The sequence below is a fragment of the Camarhynchus parvulus genome, chromosome 1A, assembly GCF_901933205.1.
Source record: "Camarhynchus parvulus chromosome 1A, STF_HiC, whole genome shotgun sequence".
NCBI lineage: Eukaryota > Metazoa > Chordata > Aves > Passeriformes > Thraupidae > Camarhynchus > Camarhynchus parvulus.
The window spans coordinates 46,706,400-46,718,949 of record NC_044586.1 but is presented as its reverse complement, the minus strand read 5'-3'; the positions used below and the strand labels follow the sequence as shown (position 1 = coordinate 46,718,949).

The following is a 12,550-nucleotide window of genomic DNA, read 5'->3' as shown; positions in this document are numbered from 1 at the left end:
GCATTTCTTGAGACAGAACTTAATTCATCCTCTCACTAGTTTTGTGGTTTTTATATAATTGTATAAATATATATATATCTGTATCTATAGATACAGAGAAAGATATCTAAATTTCTCTGCATGGTTAAAATTATGGCATTTGTAGATTTGTATGCTCTCTATTTTTTCACTCCTTTTTTGTTTGTCTTCTGGAATATAGGGATGTGGGTGGTTAAGTTCACTGGTTATCAACAAATTGAGGAAGTTTTCTGTCTACTGCTTCTGATTTTCCTCTTCAGCTATTTTAAATCCCAGATCTTACCATTTTACTGCAGGTTCAGAGGGGAATACAGCTCACTTTCTAATAGGCACTCCTCCATAGTCATCTTTATCAGACTGAAACAAATTCCTGATGGCTGAATCTGCAGCCTGTTAAATTAATGCTTCTATTATTTCCATCAGTCTTAGTGCCCTGTGTCTCTGGTCATGCTTCGCATGAATCCAACAGCTTTTGTCAGGTCAGAACCTTTGGCCTCCCCTTCTCTTTTTCTTTATACCTTGAGCCAAGACTGCATTTTTGGGGCAAAAATGTGCCCTGACTTAATAAAAAATACATTTTTACATCACCTGGTAAGGTGTCTGTGTACCATCCTCTACCTTCCTCACACTGCAGGAAGGTTTCCACTGTAGGACAGGAGGATCTGTGCTCTGACAGATGTGAAAGACTGGGGCCAGGATTGCCAGCCGTGCCTTACAGGTCACATGCATTAAAGTTTAGGCATATTCTGTACCTCTGTCATAGGGGCCTGTTTCCTTGTGGAGGACCCTCTGTACTCCTTACAGTCTGTGCTCATTTCCCTGAGGTCCTGCCATCAGAAGGGCAAGCCTTTGATGCATTTCTCACAATTCCACATCTGAAGGATGCCTGATGGTAATCTTTTCCCATTAGTAGGCTAGTGGGTTTAAATCAGAGCTCTTCTGACATCAGGAATACTTCATTGGTTTATATCAACTGAAGATCTGGCTTCTGGACACAAAAGGCAAAAGAAGATTATGTTGCAAGACTTCATAATAATCTCATATGCGTTGTTTTTTATGGTGTACTTTTTAAAATATAATTTTAATTTTAATTTAATTGTTCAACATGAAAATTAGAAGATAGTTTTAGTTAATTTTTAGTCATCCAAATGATCCTCAGAGACTGCTGCTTCTGTTGAGTTGTATTCCAAAGAGCAAGATTTAAAATACTTCATAGTTTCTGGAATGTGACTGTAAATTTCCTTTTCTAACATTTTGTCAATTTACTCTATAGCAAATCAAATATACCCTTTCAAGTGCATTTTCTGTCTTAGCTCTTAGCTTTTTATTTAAAGATGTTTGGCTTAGCTGTGTTTTCCACTTGTGCACTAGTGCCAGAAAATTATTTCCTACATTAATAAGAAAAAATGTGCATAAACACAATGAACTGAAAAATTAAGACATTGCCTACCATCTGTCTTAATTTATAAGTAATTAGTCTCTAAAGAGGAAATATAAGATTAAGTAAATTTTTTGTTTCCTGTTATTTAAGCATAATAATACTGAACTGTTTTTTGTAAAAATTATAGATTCCTTGGTATTTTCATTACTGCTCTGATTTTGTGGTGGCAATCTGTGCCATTCTTTACCATTTGCTTCTTTGTAGCAGGAGTTATCTTGTAGCTTTCCTTTGTAATAATGGATGTTATTGGTTGATAATAATGGGATTATTTTGAGTTTTACAGTTTTTCTCATAGTTGATATTTTGTTTTTCAACAGATGCTCTTAATGTACCTGTAAGGATTTCAGTCAGTGGCATTGAACCAGTCCATTGCGGTGCAGAGGAATTTGATACAATATGTGCTTTAAATATCCGCAAGCAGACGTCATGGGATGATTTTTCAAAAGCAGTGAGTCAGGCAGTGACAAACCATTTCCAAGCAATCACATCTGATGGATGGAGGAGCCTGGAAGATCTGTCATTTAACAGTGCTGCAGAATCCAACATTGGCCTCGGTGCAAGCAGTATACTTTCTGTTAAACTAGGTATCAATATTGGTGTTAATGATAAAAGCAAACTTGGGGGTGTTCTTGAATTTGTGAATAAAATATCTTTGAATTATTGCATCTTTTAAAGCGTAGACTAAGAAAGACTAATACTAGATACGAAACTTTGAACAGTCCTGTCATGAAAGCATTCCTTACTTTTAGCTCTGTGTATGGAACAATTAATTATGTGCTTTAATATGATCTTGGAGATCACGAGGCCCTATGTTAATTAGTCTTTTAGTACTTTTAGTACTCCAGAGGAGAAATCCATATGTCAGGTGAAACTAAGTTCTCACCCTGAGTGCTATGTGCAGTTTTGGATGCCACAATATAAGAAAAAGCAATTAGGAAGTGTCCAAAGGAGACGTGAGTATGGTGAAAGGCCTTGAGGAGAAGCTGTGTGAGAAGTGGCTGAGGTCACTTGGTCTGTTCAGGCTGGAGAAGAGGAGACTGAGGGGAGACCTCATTGCAGTTATAGCTTCCTCATGAGGGGAAGAGGAAGGGCAGATACTGATTTCTTCTCTGTAGTGACCAGTGACAGGACTTGAGAGAATGGCCTGAAGCTCTGTCAGGGAGGTTTAGGTTGGATATTAGAAAAAGGTTCTTCACCCAGAGGGTGTTTGGGTACTGGAACAGGCTCCCCTGGGAAGTGGTCACAGCACCAGCCTGACAGAGTTAAGAAGCATTTGAACAATGCTCTCAGGTACATGTGATTCTTGGGATGTCCTGAGCAGAGCCGGGAGTTTGCCTTTGATGATCCTTGTGAGTCCCTTTCAACTCAGGATATTCTGTGGTTCTACAAAAACAATTCAAAGCCTGCATTGCTTTTTTACAGTACATCCAGAATATACAGTAAATACCAACGGTAAATCACCAGCATAGGTAAACAGAACTACTGTTTTACATAACTTCACTTAGCAAGGTACAAAAGAGAAATCTTTAAAATTATGCAAAATTGGCCAAAATGTGGTGGTCTTAGAAACGGTTGTGTAGGTTTCTGAAAATCCATGTACTTCATCTTAAATCTCCTTCCTTCATTCACCTTCCATCAGCAAAACTGAACCCTGGTCACATTAGACTGGGCAAATTATTCTATTTTACATGTAAAGATAAAAAGACAGGCTAGCTGTTTAACTTGTGTCTCAACTGGAAGAAGACGCTAGTAACTCCGGTTGTATATCAAATAATAGCATGATTTAGTGCATCTCATACATGGGATTGGTTTGTTTGTCAAATTTGTCAGTGTATGCATATAATCTTCGTAAGCAAGCAAATATGCTTGAGTGTAGGACACTTTATATACATACAAGAAATATCTCTCTCTTATTTTTTTTTAACAGGAAACATTACATGGTCAACAGGTCAGATTTTTTCCCAGCCACCATGGGACTTTTTGAAGAACAATAGAGCTGAGCATATCACAGTGTTTTTGTTTGGTAATTTTCAAGTAATAATTTTTCAGTTTTGAATGTTAAGGCACTCCATATGAATTACATAATTTGAGAGTCATTTGCTACTGGTGTTGTTCTTCATTGTTGCTTGATTCTCAGAGGCATCATATCTGTTTCATTGTTTAACTAGATTTTAAAGTGTCTACAACATTTTTCTGGTATGTCTGTGCCAGAAAATATGCTGCACATAAAAGTCTTACTGCCTTTTTCAGCTGTATAGTAGTATATATATTGCTTATGTCATGGATACCCATGAATCTGTGGTGCTAGATTAATGTCTTTCATTTACTCAGCATTTCAATTTGTGTAGCCTCTAATTATAAAAGGTAACTGTAGAATACTGCATGAAAATCTTATGTATCAGTCCTACATGCATGTAAACATGAGAAATTTACCAAAGTTATTTGTGTATCTCATTTTAAGGACCTCAAGAAGGCTGTTTAAACAGTGTGACTTATGCATCCATGATCCATCTTCAGACACTTCAGAATTATCTCCGCCTGGTCAGTAATAAGCTTGCTTCTCTCTGCATGCTACTTGTTTGTCAAAATACTTCTGTAATAGTGTTGACTAAAGTTGGGGGTTTTTTTGCTCTGTGAAAGAGCATCAAGACTTGTAAAAAAATGAAATGGGATGAAAACTGTTCTAAAATAAAGTTCCCCCTAAATTTACCCTTAACTTTAGTCTTGTGAAGGCACTAACTTTCTTCTTTAAATAGGTGCTATCTGATTAACTGAATTGCTTACAAATATATTAAAAGCGCTCTGATATCTTAATTGCTTTCCAAATTTATTTTATTCCACTTTTGGAAGAGAAAGTAAATTAGAATAACATTCACATAAGCAATTATTTGAGATCTGAATTTTATTACTAGGTTATGTAGAAATCTCCTGTAACACACCTTATTTAATACCACAAAACGTAAGGATAATTGAATAATATGAGCTAACTTTCACAGATAATTTCTTTTAACATTGCGTCAAATCAGAATTAGTTTAGAACCAGCTTAATTTCTGCTGTGTCTTTGGGTAGTATTTTATGTTGTCAGGAGAACATGCCACAGGTTTCTGCTGTATTCAGCCATATTGCTGAGAGATTGCAGAGATGTGAGTATATTCCCTTACTGACATTTTAGAGGTAAAACAGAGTTAGATTAAAAAAAATTGTTCTACCATACTGATAACATGAACCCATTTCTACTGCAAATAAAGTCCTCAGTCTTAATCCTTAACTTAGTAGTGACTTAAACTGATGATTCTGGCATCTTTCTAATGTATATATTTTAATTCAAGATCAAGAAAATATTTGTGATTACTAAATTTATTCTTCCAGATGACTGTTTTAAGTTTTAAAGTCTGTTGTAACGAAATACCTTGCTATGTAGTTTTACACATTAGAATATAAATGTATCAATATATTTTGAAGATGTTGTATGCAAATAATGTCTACTTTGAAATTAGTATAGTGAGGATTATCAATTCCAGTAGTGCAAATCAAACAATTTTGTCTTTTAGGTGCTGATTTTGTCATCTAGGTTAAAAAAAAAATCCAAATCTGAATTCCAAGAATAATTTATTTTTTAAATAAATGTTTATATTTATCTGTCTTCAGGTTGAACAATACCGTAATGTCATTTTCCATGGTCCAGAAGGAAGTTTGCAAGATTATATAGCATATCAGATAGCGGCCTGCATGAAGGTATTTGCACAAACATATCAAGTGAATTAGTCCATAAACAGAGTTTTCACTATTTCACCAAATATTTAAATTTTCAACACAGCAAAAGCAAGAGGCTGCAGGATCTACGTGTGAGATTGTTAAAGTGGAAGTGGATGCTGGTTTCTCCAAGGAGCAACTTGCTGAACTGTTCATCAGTAATGGTAAGGTTATTTCAGAAAGACTTGTTTTGGTGATTTGTAGGACAACTTTTAATGGTGCAAAGTAAAGACATATGTAAAACCATTTTGCATAGTGGATGGCATGTTTTAATGGAACCCAGTTTTTCAGGTGCTTGGGGCCAATTGTGTGAGTCTAAACTGAGGGAGAGCTGAGCACAACAGAGGTCCCAATAAGGAGCTCTTTCAAAAGTTCATGCCATTTAAGTAAAACCAGTCGTTTTAAATATTAATTTCTATCTCATTCTTTTTTCCCTTTGTTTGTGATCCTTTAAAAGTTGATGGCTCTGGTTCAGATCTGAATCAGAACTAAAGGTGTACTGTGTGTGCTCATGAACAGAAGCAGAGCCATCCTGTCAGGTTATACAGTGCTGTGCAGTGCTCTCTTCTGTTTGTTCTTGTAGTGCCTGGTGTAACTTCAGTCTGCAGCAGTTTTTTCCTCCAAGGAAATCCTGGTCACAGTTCCCAGGATAGCTTGTGCTGGTGATTATTCCCACATGTCACTTTCAGTGCCATGGTATTGGTGGGAGAGAAGAGACCATTTAGTCAGAAGTCAGCCAGGCTTTGGTGTTCAGCCTGGAGGCAAGAATGTCACTCGTAGTTTGGTTTGTTTACTGGCCACTGTCTCTTAGGAAAGCTGCTTCTTTTGGATGCTTTATTCTGTGTCAGCAAGACACTCTTTTTAATAGTCTGGTTTTGCAGTTCAGCATGCTGCTTCTGATTGTGTCTCTCATTTTTCTGCCAGCTCCTTTTCCCACTGTTCTGCTACATCTCCTTTCCTAAGAGAGCATTTCTTCTCTAAATGAATCCATCAGACACAGAGAGGGTACCTGTCCTCCCTCCTTTCAAGCTGTAGCCTCTTAGTAAAAGAGGGCAGTAACAGTCAGGAAACCCCAACTAAATAGCAATGATCAGATACAATCAGTTGCTGTAAGTTTTGCCTTATTACAAGTCAATTTCTTTAATGACCTTTGTTAGTACCACCTTCAAAAGGTTGTGAAACAATGCAGGGCACAATATTGTCAAGATAAGTGTTCATATTTATGTCTCTGTTACAGAAGCATTCACCTGGGATTTCGTGTTTCAAGAACACTTGCAAAGCTGTCTTTTTTAAGCAATAAGGTGTTAAAATCAGGAAAATCGAAGGAAAATATTTAAAATGTTAAAAAATACAGAGATGTCATTTTAATGCCTATTAGGTTCAGGTGATACTAGGTTTGCCTCATACTAGCCCTGATTATTTGAGTTATTCTTAAAGATATTGAAGGAAGTTTTGAAGAGAAGATTGCCTACTTATAGACATTTGCTACTATCTCATAGAATGATAAAGTTTCTTACAAACGTGGACTATTCTTAAACCTTTTATCACTACATGATATAAAGAGTACATGTTAAAAGTTTAAGCTGTAGTACAGCAAATGATAGAAATGTTTGAAGATGTCTTTGCTATCTTTTCTGTTGTATTTATATTCAGTGTACTGAAATCTTGCCTATCTATGAAGATCCTATTATAGACATTTCAGGAATTTATTTTAATCATAGTTTTCAAGTTTTTTCCTAATATATAGTATGATATTCTTTCTATTGTTTGATTTTATGCTTTCAATTTTAAACTTATTATCCAGTCTGTCTGACCTGTAAACAAGTTTAAAAGGAAAAAAATTTAAAAATCTTTCGTTGCACTAGTAGCAGTAAATTCTGTATATATAAATAGAAGTAAATTTTCCTAAGTATGCATTAATGGGATTTTTGTATTTCAGCTTGTCTGATCCCAGTGAAACAGCCTCCTGTAAACAAGACAACAATTCTGATTTTAGAAAATCTGGAGAGAGCTTCTTTATCTGAATTACTCGGAGATTTTCTAGCACCTCTTGAGAATCGGAGTTCAGAAAATCCCTGCACTATTCAAAGAGGTATTTAAAGAATTTTGTTTGCAGAGATGTTTTTACTACAGTACAGTTTTATTGTAATATATGCCAAAAAGGGAACCGGAGAAAAATGTAATTTGTTCAGTTTTTATATTTTATTGTAAACAGTTGTCCTTAACGAAGATACCATATTTTTTAGCTAATTTATGGTGGTTTGTGGGTTGTTTTTCCTTTCTAATTATGTCACTGCTTCTTGCTTCTATATGAAATCATGTCAAGGCTTTGAGTATTTCAGTTATGTGTTTTATGGTTCCTTTTTAGCAAATGGAGTTTCTGGTGCTTTTTACTTTCATGAGAACTGCTTTTTACTGGGGACTATTGCAAAGTGCCATCTTCATGGCTCTGACCTGCTGGTTCAGCAGCATTTCCGCTGGGTTCAGCTTCGTTGGGATGGGGAGCCAATGCGAGGCTTGCTTCAGAGGATTTTAAGGAGGAAAGTAATAAACAAGGTAAGAACTCAGATCAGCTTCAGCAGTTATGTTCATCACCAGGTCTGTGAAATATGGATGATGGTAATGCCAAAAGCAGAGCAGATAACTTAAGTTGTTTCAGGAAAAAAGCATTTAATTCTGGGAAGATGCAGGCTGTGTATGTGGAAATGTGCTTGGTCTCACAGAAAGGTGTATGGTCATGGCTAATTGGCATGAACAGTTGGTTGGTTGCCTGTCAACTGCATGAAACATCCTTCAGTAATTTTTTTCAACATCTTCTTTCATTCTTCTGAGAATTATAGTAAAACTCAGTTCAACAACCATACATGGTCTCTTCTTCAAAGAATTTATTCTCAATATCTAAAATAAGATAGTCAGAGATGTGTTTTGTCTAAGTTTTAAGCAGAAAAATATTTTCTATGATTCTCAGATCAAAAGAGGAGCAAATTATATAATTAGAAAAGTTGTCTTGAGCTAATAGATCTGCTGAAGCTGGAACAAAAGTTCAAAATAAATTAAAGATGGGAAGTCTCTTTTAAATTAATAAATAAACAAAAATGGGAAATGAAAATAAAGATGTAGGTAAAAGAGGACCAGTGGACTTTCAGAAGTTATTTGGAATACCATTTGTGTGATAGCAGCTATTACCAACAATCAGGCACTGTTAGACATTGGCAGAAGGAGTTTAATCAAAACAGCTGCAAAGGAAAATCATCTTGGCAGCAGTTTTGAACAGGCTTTAAAAGGGAGATTGTTCTAGGAATAGAAAAAACTGCCAGTAATAAAGAGTTCTGTTATGGGACAACAGACCTACTGTCAGTTTTGAGTGTTCAGCTGGATGTGACTTGGTTATCTTTGGGGATGTCATCTCCTGTACCCTTTGCCACAGTTCTCATCTATATAAAGGCTTACTGATTCAAAGAGATCCTGCAGAGGAAATGTGTGGTATTTGAACATTTCAGCTAGGATAATGAGGAAATTTAGAACCAAAATACAGAATAGAAAAAAAAGAACCATGGGAAATCTATGAAACTCTTAATAGACTACTTTTTTTAGATTATATTTTTAAAGTTATAACTTGTTCATAGTCAAAGGCTGCATCAGGCTTACTCTGCCAAACTGGTTTGGCTAGAAGAACTTGCAGCACCAAATAACAGATGTCATTTTCAAGCTATTTTTGGGGGGGCTTGAAAGAAATCCTTAGTCTAATAGGTTAGAATTTGACTATGTAAGAGGCTCCTACCTCTGACTGAAGTTGAACAGAATTTGGGTAGTAATCTCATGAAGTTTAATTTCTCTCAAGCATATATGCAGATGGTGGCTATTTGGAGAAAAAAGCCATGTGTCTTCCTGGATCTTCCCTAATTAAATATTGAAATGCCCAGTGTGGTAGCACATTTTTTGAAATACATACATGTGCCATATGTAAACTCAAATGCCAGTTGGTACAGGAGTTAAAATAGTGGATTGCAAAGTCAAAAATAGAAGAAGGATTAATCTGTTCTAAAACTCTAAAGCAAAGTAGAAACACATCTATTGTTAGAACCATGGACTATTTCAAAGATCATTGCTCTTTACTATGATACCTTGTTTATGCTGTACTATGATACCTTGTTCATGTGTTCAGCTGAAAAGGTCTTTTTTGCTGTTAGTTTGAACCATTAGGTTGTATGGGAACAGTTTTAATGTGTTTCTACTTTAAGTTCACCTATAGACTCTAGCAAGATGCTCTGGCTTCAGTGCTGTCAGTTACTATCCCTGGTGGATCTTTTAATGCTTCCTTTAATTTAAGCTGTTACAGAGGATAATCCTAGGATTAGGATGATGAAGACTGTAATTTGAAGTCAGAGGAAACAGGAGATTTTTCTGGTACTAAATAATTTGCCCTTAACAAGGCAGACTGAAAACACAAGTCTTAGAGGAAGACATCTTTTCTTCACTGCTACTAGATCTAAAATCAATGTGGAAATCCACTGGGCATATGTCTGGATCAGATATTCCTGTTCAGTGCAATTGGGCATTTTTTAATAATGCCTTATTTGCATCATATACATTGCATTGTATATGGTACATATCTCTTGTAATCCTAATCTTAAACATTGTAGAAAAGCACTGCTACCAAAATTTCTGCCTTAGTTTCCCACAAGAAAGGCATGTCAGTTTATTGATAAGGATATATCTGTTGAAGTGTAGTTGGGAAAATAAGTTTTAATACAGCAAGATGTCAATATATTCTACAAAAAGGTTTGACTTGTTCTTGACTGTTCCTGATCTTTTAATAGCAACACATGCAATAAAAATAGCACCAAGCCTTCCTGGAGTTTCAAGGAAAGTGTTTGCAGTTCTGGTCTTATGCCATGTCAAACATCTTTTCTCCCTGCAGTTCAGAGGCAAAGTGCCTCCTCCATGTGATCCTGTGTGCAAGATCATAGACTGGATTCTTGCTGTTTGGCACCAGCTGAACTCTTGCTTATCTCGTCTAGGAGCACCTGAAGCACTTATGGGGCCAAAGCATTTCTTCTCCTGTCCTGTTGTTCCAGGGCACAGCCAAGCAACAGTCAAGTAAGATTTTTGTTTCCTGTTTGATGCTGTTCACTGCCAACTAGATACTTATCACAAATGTAGTAGTTGTATTTCTCCCAAAACCCTGCTGACTCAGGAACCTTAAAAAACCATTTTAATTTAAATTGCTGAAAGGTTTAAACTTCTGTTGGCTGTTTAATTACTGGAAGAGCAATTCTGAAGGACACAAGTGGGAAATGGGTGTCTAATACTGCACCAAAGTCAGTCTTGTGATCTTCCATTTATTTTCTGACACAGAGGTTAAAAGATTCAAGAAAAGTTGGTAGACTCTCCTTTTGAAGTTGTATATAAAGGAAGTTTCAAGAATGATTTCTCACTCTTTTAAATACATGGTATAATTTTAAGACATATATACATACAGTTTAGAGATACATTATCTTAGTAAGTAGGGCAGTGTGGTACAGTGGGTTCAGTGCTGGTCAATAAGTTTAGTTAGTTTAGTATAGAAGTTTAGTTACACATATGGCTAGTGGGCCAATAACATTAAAAATATTAAAAAGTAATGGAAATTTTGGCTTTTCTCGCCTACAATTGCATGAACATCTGATCACATTCCAACTCCAAATGCTAGCAAATGATAAAAGAAATAATTACAGAATTTTAAATTATATTAATTTCACACTAAGATGTTGTTTGGCTGTATCAGAAAGGTAATAAGCCTCTAATTAAGATTCAAACTTACTCAGAACTGAAATATAACATTGATTTCTGGAGATGTGACATAACTTTTCTCACCAGTCAGGTCACCCCTTCTCTGACCTGTTTCTCTTGTACTACTTTCTGCTGACCCTTTTTGCAGGAGCCTCTGCTTAACACATGAGGGAGGGTCCTTTGCTTAGCATGTGCAGAGGCTGTCTCATTTTATGTTCTGTCCGCAGATCTTGATACATTTTGCTTGTTTGTTTTCCTTTTTATTCTCAAAAAGTACAGGTTAGATACTAATCTTCAGAGTAATTATCAAAGTCTAAATGTGGACGTAAGATTGACTTGAAATTTTATGGGTGCTGGGAAATAAAGAATAAAGTATACCATGCATCTATCTCCCATCTTCCTCGTGAATCATGTCCTCTGAAATGTTTTAATAATTTATTTATTTATTGCAGTGGAATTAATAGAGGACAGAAAAACTATTCTTTGGATATCTTAAATTTCTGAGTCTGGATTTCTTCTCAATGTAACTGTGACTGGTTTCACAATGCTTTATTTTGAGTACAGCCGTAAAATGTCCTTTATTGTAGTCATATGCCATCTGACTTCTCTTTTTAATGTAGTTTTTGTCCACTAATAAACAATTAAAAAGCATAGCTCCAATGAGCTCTTACTGGACACTTTTAGTTTAGCAGCATGATGGCTAACAATGTGGACATGTAATAAATAGCTTTTAATTAGCAGCTCACTGATTGCTGTTATTTCAGTATAATTAACCACTCCTTTCCTCTTGCCCCTCCTCTCCACTGTGCTATTCTGATGCTTTTTGCATTTAGTAAAGCTTCTCTGAGTCAGTCCAATTCATTAGGACAGCAGACAGCTTTCTACAAATTGGGTTCCCTCTGGGCTCAGTGTTAGCATGAGACAGGAGGAAGAAGCAGCAGCAGGGCAGGCAGAGAGAGCGTGTGACAGGCAATTGTTCCCTGCTGCGTGTGCCATGTAGCTTCACCTATTTTGGTGAGTAGAGTGAATAAATGAAGAAAATTTTAACTACATTTTTTCTTAGTTTAGGTTTAGGGAACTGAAGATGATGTTCCAACAGGAATGACTTTCACTTTGCAGCCCTTTTAGAGGGGCAGGGGTGTGTTATACGTTTGCTAAATATCAGCTATATCAAAGAATGGGGACTTGATCAAGATGAGCAAAAATTAAAATTGAATTTAAATACAAGGTTGGAATTTTATTTAGAGAGCATGCCCATCCATTGTTAATTAGATTACAATGGCCTCAATTAATTTTATCTTTGCAATGTTTATTCCTGACCATTTATACTGGCAGTATTGCAAAATGTTGAAAGCTTACATAGGCAGAAATTGAAAAGAGAGAGTTCTTTATGACTAAATTACAAGCAATTGTTTATTTTGGTAGCTTAGCTAGCAGAAACAGACTGTAACTATATGGAATAATATCTACAACATTATGCTAAGGAAGCTTCAAGGTCCTTCAAGGATATCTGCAATGCACATTTTACATAATATTTTAACAAATGTACTAATTATTTTTCTAAG

The 12,550-nt window shown here is 35.8% G+C and overlaps 1 protein-coding gene across 1 annotated transcript in view; it reads left to right on the top strand.

Moving 5' to 3' along the window:
* The window catches only part of CTTNBP2 (cortactin binding protein 2), a 76,580-nt gene that overhangs the window by 53,977 nt on the left and 10,053 nt on the right, over positions 1-12,550 (top strand). The window contains 8 exon segments of the mRNA XM_030959299.1: positions 1,777-2,043; positions 3,387-3,482; positions 3,921-4,000; positions 5,109-5,195; positions 5,278-5,377; positions 7,153-7,305; positions 7,582-7,769; positions 10,135-10,313. Of these exon segments, the coding sequence (XP_030815159.1) occupies positions 1,777-2,043; positions 3,387-3,482; positions 3,921-4,000; positions 5,109-5,195; positions 5,278-5,377; positions 7,153-7,305; positions 7,582-7,769; positions 10,135-10,313 (1,150 nt within the window).